The sequence below is a fragment of the Rhodamnia argentea genome, chromosome 3 (assembly GCF_020921035.1).
Source record: "Rhodamnia argentea isolate NSW1041297 chromosome 3, ASM2092103v1, whole genome shotgun sequence".
NCBI classification, from domain to species: domain Eukaryota; kingdom Viridiplantae; phylum Streptophyta; class Magnoliopsida; order Myrtales; family Myrtaceae; genus Rhodamnia; species Rhodamnia argentea.
Genome location: NC_063152.1, coordinates 4,372,031 through 4,381,131, shown reverse-complemented (window position 1 = coordinate 4,381,131; position 9,101 = coordinate 4,372,031). Strand labels below are relative to the sequence as shown.

Sequence of the window (9,101 nt, the reverse complement as noted above, 5' to 3'; positions counted from 1 at the left end):
TCAAACTTCTTGGTATTGCATTATATGATAATTTATTACAACCGACGTATAGTGTTCATGTGACGCTTAGTCGGCATTAGAAATGATTAATCCAATATGCAAATTTATTTTCAGTTTATCCCCCGTGTTTATCCAGACCTGACAAGTTTCAACAAGTTGCATTGGGAGCAATTTGTATGCGGGTAGAATAGGCCCCTTTGCACCTCCGATCAATAAGGCGACGGCACATGTGTGCGTGCTTTGCTTCTGTCTCTTATCTCTTCGAGGGACAGAAGAGTAGAGACCTTTGGTGTCTCCTTCATTTAGACATGATAAATGGATGGACTATGTATCGAACCTACAAGTTCTTATTTAGGCTCACCCTTGATACAAGAAAATGTTATGTCTTTCTTAACAAGATGAACGAGTGTAGGCAGATCTGACCGAATCTATATGGTTGGAGTTGGGATCTATATGGTTGGAGTTGGGTTCAAGAGAGTCTAAGCTTGCTTAGGTCCGGCCATAGGTGCTTCGGGCTTGAAGGGCCCAAGTGGGCTCTACCTCAGTCAAGAATTGAGGCCTTATAGTCTCTAATCAATATGCTTTTCTCCTAAGTAGAACCGACACGACACAATCTGTCGATACGTGATTTCTCAAAAAATCAAAAATTCTGTCACATTGCGACGCGTTGTATATTAGATACGTATTTTTATATACACATGATAAAATTCTTATGTATATATAAAAATTTTAGCGTTAAGTTTCTTTTTATTCTGTTATGGATTCACAAATAGATTTTTTTTAGACTGGCTGGGTATATTAATTTTGTGGTGGCTAAGTATATGAATTAAGTGTGTGTGTGTGTGTGTATATATATTTCTAATAAATTTATATTTTGACCCTTGATTTATTAAAACCGCTTAAAATTGACTCCATGCGTATCGAAATGAGGTGTCGGGAAGCAAGATTCCCGTGTCGCTAGCGTGTCCGGAGCACCGATCAAGTGTCGATCGCATATCAAAGAGTGTCGAAAAGTGTCGGAGAGTGTCGGACATGACACGTAAGCCCTTCGAGGGTGTCGGTACTACATAGCTTTTCTCATATGCTGACTTACCATAAAAATCCTTCACAATAGTATTTTTTTTTTCTCTTTTTGATTCTTTAACTTCAGACTTCCTACATCTTGTAAACTTTGGGACTTGGATACTTTTGACTTTTTTAGGCAAAACATCTGAAACCTTTCCGAATATATAACTATTGACATATAAAAAACGATGTGATATTTTTCACAATAGCTGAAGTCCACAACATTGGTGACTTGTGGAACAAAGTTCACAAACAATAGCCAAAACCAAAAGTTTTTAGCTGTTTTACATTGGTTTTACTGATTCTTTTTCGGCGAAATATCGGTTTCATCGATGGACGGAGAACGTGAAGAAATGATCTCTCATTTCAAGAGAAATTTGCAGTGCATGATTTTCATGATCTCAAAGTAAACCATTATGACTAACAATTAAAAGGTGAGAGGCTTACAAATAAAACTGCAAAATGCCAAGATGAATAGAGCAAAGCAAGCATATATTCTGCTACCTTTCTTCTGCATAAACACATATTGACAGAAGGGAAACACTATTGACCTTGAGTCTCTTCAGGCCAAGCCAATGTCATCCTCCTTAATATAGTCTGTGATCCTGAACTTAGTAATATATAGCATATGTTTCTCTACAGTTGCATCTCGAACTTCCTCTTTCAGCTACATTCGATCTGGAGATGAAGACAATGGCAGGAAAAAGGTACTTGGCCTATGCTGCTCGATATGATGTTCACAGAGGACAGTTCATTCCAACAGCACGCCAAGTTGGGGCTTGTGTTCATGAAGCATGCTTCTTCTTTTTTCGGATGCCTCTCTAGGTACTACCTTCCTGACATAAGACTGGCAGAGGAATGGGTTTCACAGAAGGAACCAATGTCCCAATCATCTTCCGTAGAAAAAAGTGTCCTCAGCGCCACCACTACCGACCTCATGGTCGGTCGAAGTTGTGGATTTGCTTGGGTGCATGCCTTAGCAAGTGTGGCCATCTGCAATGCAAACACTTGAAAAGAGTTTTGGATATGTGGACAGTCATTTTAGTGAGATAGTTGAGTCCAATTAAAAAGCCTTTGTCAAATTCCATAGAATACCTTTCTCCTTTATTATCAGCTAAAGAACTGTTTAGGAATTAGCTAACAGCCCATCTCCTATCGATTTAACCTTTTGGGAAAAACGGTTTGTCTTGCACTACCGAAGTACCTTATAAACTGAGTCCAGCGGGTAATCGTCATCCAGCCTGGGATCGATGAGTTTGCTGAGGCTATCTTTTGGATTAGGCTGATTTAGAACATCCTCAAACTGCAAGACATTACTTGTCTTCAGCGCAAGAAAAGCTGCTGTGATGGTTAGGACGTTACTCCTGGTAGAATATAAGAGAGACATGAGGTCGAGGGGAAAAGAGGACCAACCAAAGCAACAAGTCCTTTTGCTTCACTCGCAGATCCATCCGACTTTATCACAGCTTGTTTGGCAGATATGAGTTCATAGAGCACGACGCCGAAAGCATATACATCTACCTTTGGGGAGACATCGCCATATTGAGCGTACCTGCACAAAAGCATTGCCGGTGAAATCCACACTTCAACCACAGGATCACAGACATTTCAGTCAGCAATAGCATTTGCGAATCTGCAATCTTTGGCCCTTTCAAATGATGAAATTTGCGAACGTTTCTGATAAACATGAATAGCTTGAAAGTATGTCTTACTCTGGTGGCATATATCCGAAGGTACCCACCAGACGACTGTGTAAAGAAGCGCTTCCGTACTCGGTCAGTCTCGATAAACCGAAATCTGCAACCTGTAGACAAAATTATTGCTTCAACGGTAGAGAGAATTTCGTGTCACAAACACACTTGGAGCAGAGCGTTTTCAAAACCTTCCCCCGAAAGTCTCTGTCTATCAGAATGTTCGCTGATTTGATGTCCCTATGTATGTAGACCGGGACAGTATTCTCATGGATATACTCGAGTCCTCTTGCAGAATCCAAGGCAATGTTCATTCTAGCTGGCCACGGTAATGGCTTCTTCTCTGTTGAGGAGAGCAAGTTTATGAGAAGAGAATTGAAAAGTACAAGATGTCCGATTCAAATGAATCCGGAGGATTGTCTTACCTGAGCCATGCAAATGTTGACATAAGCTCCCATTTTCAAGGAACTCGTAGACCAAGGACAAGGAACCTTCAATACAGTAACCTATTAAGCGTACCTGCAAAATGTTTTGAGTGCATATAAGCATGCTACTTAGAAATCGCTAAACATTCTGCTTCATAGAACCTCAGCATTCAAAATCAAGCAGACCGGGAGCTTTCTGTATTTTCCTTATCACAGGCTTAAGTAATTTTACTGCTATCCACCGACTACGACGATTCAACTCTTGAAGCAAATATCTTGATGTTCATATGGTGATGTCAAGTTCGTGCCAAATATTATATTTGAAAAGTCGACATTCCCAGTAGCTAGAACAGGATATACACCGACGAGAGTGAAGTCTCTCGACCAGATAATCAATACATGAATCTCAAAGATCAATCCCATTTACCAACATTAGATCCGCTTCAACCGGCACAGTAATTGACTAAGTTGCTATCTTTATCGATGAACTCCTCGAATTCTTTTAAGGAGAAAGTGAGTGCAAAGACCCCCCATTTACTGAGATTAGATCCGCTTCAACCGGTACAGTAATTGACTAAGTTGCTATCGTTATCGATGAACTCCTCGAATTCTTTTAAGGAGAAAGTGAGTGCAAAGAAACCCACACCCACCCCAACCCCCCTTCCCCCCCCTCCTTTAGCAGGGAGAAGAATATTCGAAGTACCGAGTTCACAAAATGATCTATTGTAGGGAAGTCTCCTACCAAGTTCAAGTGCTGAACATGGGTCAGAACCTTCAATTCCGCGAGGAATTCATTCGATGCGTGCATATCCATCTTCTTGATAGCAGTTTTCTGCATGTCAGCAGTAAAAAAAGATTGAAACTTCATCAAAAGAGACCAGCAGCACAGCTAAAATCAGAAAGAGAGGCAGGAACATAACCGATCCAGCACATAAGTACAGTTAGAAGCATAAATTTCGCTAAACGTTCAATCTGCATTTACTCTCACGTCTAACATCAGTGTTATCATCAGCTTCCATTAATGATTAGTCTCATGACTCTCCCCGATCTAAACTTGCTGTTCCTTGATTTCTGGTTTCCCAGTTTTGCCAAATTCTGATTTTATGTTTTTCAGAATGCCTTTCCCATTTTGGATCAGCTTTTTCCCTGCTGCTTAATTTGTGATAATGATGTTGGAGCGAGCTACGAACCTCGCCTCTCAGTTCAGCATAGTAGACAGATCCGAAGCCACCTCTCCCTATCACATTAGCCGCACTAAAGCCATTTGTGGCCCGGGCTAGTTCCTCATATGAGAACTCTACAGATCGGTCCGTGATACCTGAGAGCTTACAAGAAGCACCAGCAACAAGCTCCGATTCCAAAGTTTTTCCTTCTGAACCTAGATCCACATGTTATTTAGAATACATAGTCAAGGATCACACTCAACTCCGCGCTTACGGATAACAAAACCATGACAAATATGATCTAATTATTGACGTAGCATTTGCTGTTTCGCGTGAGATGAACAATTGGAACCAGATTTGATACCTTGTCCGCGCTCGAAGTAGCTCTCATCAGATGCTTTGAAAAGAGTCAATGCTTCCACCACCTTCTTCTTTCGATAAAAACCAGTGAAGAAACAAAAAGCGGCCAATGCAAACACAGCTACCCCTGCAATTGACATGCCAGCAATGGCTTTGCTCGAGATTCCTGATCAAAATTGGACCAAGTGTTACTTGCAGGATAAATTAAGGCCTATCCCGACACTTGATCTCAAGCAACAAGAGATCAAGGCAACAATAAGGGAAGCAATGCTCATAAAAGATCCAACAACCTTGTCTGCAAAAGAGAGAACAGAAACTTCAGATTATCTGTGAGAAACTAAGGAAGCATTGTAATGAAGCTCTAAATTCACTCTCTCAGACTCTGTGATACTATGACTCACCTTAACTTCAATGGAGGATAGTTCCCACTTGGATCTGCAACATTCATGCGAAATAGTATCAGGTACAACTCAATGAGAAACTGAGGATGAAAACTAATACCTTAATAAAGAAGAGAATGCATTCTCCTTATAGTCATAAGATCAGATTATACAGCAACACTTCAGGAGATCCTATAATCTCTTAAGCTTTTTCTCGCTCCGAGTTACAATCAGCATCAGCAATCGAACATTCTCCACTTCCCGACGTCATTTTCGTTTTGGTGAATAGTATACTCAGCATAGGCTACATTTCACATATGTTAAAAGTCTTCCATTTATGTGTTATGTGACCCATAATGCAACAGAAATGGAAAAACCAGAGACTTGTTTCTAGGACTAATTGCTGAGAACCATGTTCATGGGCTCAGCTGAGCTTTTCCAATGTCAAACACAAAAAGTCCCGGGAATATGGATATCCATGGCCGTGTATTTCAGTTAACCTATGTGGAAAAGGAAATATTGCAGACCAAATGGCATGTCAACATAAGAATTTTTGTTCACGAATTCATGAGACATTAAACCGTGTTGCTTTTCCAGGGCGATTTGGGTGCATGCGCACTCTGTTTTTATCCACCCTGTTCGATCCTGTGGACACCTCGCGAGACACACGTGATCTAACAGCTAGGACTAATTGGGCACACATGTACCCGGTCCACCCGACACTCCAATCTATTGGATGTTACCTGTTTTCCATCCACGCTATCGTGTTTTACGGCAACTGTCGAGTCTTTTATGGTAAATGATATCTGATGATAGTATTGATTAAACTGACTTTACCACGGTCTATTAGTAATGCAAGTGTGTTCATAATTGAAAAGACCGAATAAAGATACAACCTTTAGCCGGCACAAACACCAGCCCCGTCCCTCCACTAAAGTCTGAACCCGGGTTGTACAGCTCCAGCAACCGGGCAGGCAGGCCTGACTCCGCCGCCAACCCCGACAAGTTGTCCCCCGGCCGGAGCGGGTACGTCACGAAAGCCCCATAACTCCTGGACACGCGACGTTCCCCGCACGTGCAATTCACCGTCACGTTTATCACGGCCCCGTCGGGTATCTGGGTGGGGTCATACCTGTTGACCCGGACCATCCACTCCACTGTCGTCAAATTGGAGTACTTGAGCGTCGCGACCTTATGGTACGTGTCGTCCGACTGGGTAACGTACGTGAACGTGTGGCCGAGGAAGTCCCCGTTCAGGCAGTCGCAGGCGAAGGGCACGTTGACCCGTGTCCCGACGGGGACGGCCTCTCCGCCGGAGACGCTGGGGTTGTAGCGCCGGACCTCAGGGACTGGCCGGTTGAAGAGGTTGCTGATGTAAGTGAAGTTCGACGCCTCCCACGCGTAGTACGACGCGACGGCGAGCACGCAGCCGTGTCTGCACCTGGCCTCTGCTCCGAAACAGAGAATCAAAACGAGTTGGAAGGCCAATAGCATGAACCGGGTCGGCGTCGTTTTGACCGACGATCGTGCGCCGATCATCTTTGCGGAGCGAGTGGAGCTTCGAGCTCGAGGAGCAGTAGCATTTGCGTCCGGTGAGTCCACTGAGCTGGGATGAGTTGACTCGTGGCCAATGAAGGCTTACAGGGGAAAGAGAAGGTCAAGGATCAGCAGGTCGAGTGATGTTTGTCGTCACCTTGGTCGATGATTCGGTCTGAAATCTGATGTTTGAACCGCTCTAATCCTCCGTTCGGATTTGATATTTAACGCAAGAACAGGAATCGGGGGGATGATTGATACCGTCCAAGATCATGCATATATTTTATATTATTTCTGTAAAACAATCTTCTTGGCATGCATTATGAAGAATAATAACCTGTTTCGGTATGAATAGATTCAGACATTTAGGTCCTATGGTGGCCTGGAAGATTCCTTCAACTTATGTCATGACAGTCAGAATATAAAGTGGGACAAATCAAAGGCGGCCTCCCCAGCAATTTTTCGCATCGTGATTAATTTTGTTCACCACATTTTTTTTTTTTGCTAATTGTGTTAAGGATCTGATAAAACGATTCTTCTATCACTAGAATGGGAGTATGAGAAATGCATTACAGTTTTGGCCGACCGTCAAAGCGTTGAATGTTCGGGAAAATCAGAATTTATCTACAGGATGAGCATCTGGTTTTTATTCGCCTCGCATGATGTGCGAAATGAATTGTTCTACTTATATTCAACTCCACCAAGTGATGTTTTGCTCATTAGAGAATGTGACAAGGACAAATCTAAATCTTTGTACCGATTGACGAACAACAAATCTTGGGTTCGATACGATTCCAAACCATCAAAAATGAAAAACGGGTAGAAAGATATGTACACGGGGTAGAACATCTGTTATTGCTGAAGTCATGGGAACCAAACACCCTCCTCATTGCTATGAGTTCAGCTCCTGCACTTTTCGGGTTCGAATTCATGGGCTCTACTCGAATGGGTTTCAGAGGAAGCGATCCGCCGGGCTGCGAATAATATCGGCTTTGTTTCTGACGTGAAGGTTGAAGCTAAGGGTTTCGCCTCCAATAAGATAGGGAGGGCGAGAGCGACTCTAGATGTCTCGTCCCCATTAGAATCTGGAGTCATAACCAGCAATGAAGGGAAGAAAAAATGAATAGATTTTAAGCACGAGGGACTTCCCCATTTCTGCTGTTCTTGCAGAAAGATGAGACATTACGCCCCAATATTGTGAAGAGGTGGCTTACAATGTGGATGGTATTTCCTCAGAAAATGAATGCCTTTTTGGGTCAGTGGCTCAAGTCAGAGGTTCGTGACTATAGTCCCTTTTAGAAGTTGTTTTATGGAAGAAAGGATGAGGAAAATGCCGAAAATGAATTCATCCCAGAAACTATAGTGCAATTCGGGACAACTTGTGCCTTATGACAGAGGTAAATCCAGCCCACAAAAACTGATGAACAACCGGATCCGGACGGACCAGGTAATGGTAAGTTGTCTAGCCTGACTCGATTCCTTGAGCTCTTAGCCAGTCAGAAAGAAAAGGAAAAATGTGAACTTGTTGAGGAATTCTACAATCATCCCCAAACATGTATCCCCTAATAAGTATTCACACCATCAGCCCAAGCGAAACAAATGTATCCCCTGATATGTCCTCTATCTACGGGGTTTTCCATCCCTGTCACTTCTAGATCATTCAGATGAAGATGAGCTCTAAATTCCCGAGTCATCATCTGAGCTTCACTGTGCTTGCTGCTGCTGCTGCTGCATGGTGAGACGCGGCATGTTCTTCAAATACTCACGCAAGTTCTCAGTTATTCCGCCAAGTCCAATGGATGTGAGGAAGTTGATGGAGAATCTCGTGTTCTTTGGATTGTCTATAGGGAAAATCGATTCGAAACAGTCCTGCATCCATGGATCATTCAGGCGTTCATTAAGCAAACCGAACCCCAGATGGCCTGACAGCTCCTGAAAGAGGAATTTGATGAATATGCGCGATGAAGAAGTGGTGTCCTCCTCAGTCAATCGTATGTAGGCCAAGACATGCCATGGTAGAGTATCGGTGCCGAGCAAATACGCAAAACAATGTGCAGCATTTCTCAGTTTGTTTGTCTGCATTTCTCAAAATTCTCCTGATAGACTTTGTTGATCATGCAAAAAACGCTGCCCCAGCCGACCATCGTAGCGGCGGTAAGTTCTCTCTTGACTGCAACACCCCAACAGCATTATACATAACTCCATCTCTCGTCCAGCTTCTAGTTTAATCTTTAATAGCTTTCACAGACCCTTGTCTTAATTTATTTTTTTGTGAACAACGATTATGAATGCCGAAGGAAAGTGATGATGCATTGAGCAAAAGGACCACAAGCCTTATACTTCAATGGGTTTCGAAGTTCGTTTTGAAGGACAAGTGAGGCGAGATGCACAATAGATACATCGCAAAAATTCCACCGACCCTTGATATTTTAGGGAAGTTTCCGAAAATAAGTCATAAAGAGTGAAAAAAATTATAGACTC

The 9,101-nt window shown here is 42.8% G+C and overlaps 1 protein-coding gene across 1 annotated transcript; it reads right to left on the bottom strand.

Annotated features, from left to right (window-relative positions):
* Positions 1-1,462: 1,462 nt before the first annotated feature.
* LOC115757036 (chitin elicitor receptor kinase 1-like) lies at positions 1,463-6,822 on the bottom strand. Its single transcript, XM_030697116.2, has 12 exons — positions 5,981-6,822; positions 5,106-5,139; positions 4,995-4,999; positions 4,709-4,870; positions 4,372-4,559; positions 3,924-4,013; positions 3,182-3,275; positions 2,948-3,099; positions 2,778-2,869; positions 2,479-2,617; positions 2,270-2,368; positions 1,463-2,058 (listed from the first exon to the last, which is right to left on the bottom strand). The coding sequence occupies exons 1-12, from the start codon at positions 6,621-6,623 to the stop codon at positions 1,894-1,896; spliced, it is 1,863 nt and encodes a 620-aa protein (XP_030552976.1). The 5' UTR covers positions 6,624-6,822; the 3' UTR covers positions 1,463-1,893.
* Positions 6,823-9,101: the final 2,279 nt, after the last annotated feature.

Excerpts from the sequence above, each read along its gene's own strand:
- LOC115757036 (XM_030697116.2), bottom strand. The coding sequence starts at position 6,623 with ATGATCGGCGCACGATCGTCGGTCAAAACGACGCCGACCCGGTTCATG. Across the intron at positions 3,276-3,923 it reads ATGTTCAGCACTTGAACTTG|GTACGCTTAATAGGTTACTG; the intron begins GTAGGAGACTTC and ends AACATTTTGCAG. Across the intron at positions 3,100-3,181 it reads TCAACATTTGCATGGCTCAG|AGAAGAAGCCATTACCGTGG; the intron begins GTAAGACAATCC and ends TCTCCTCAACAG.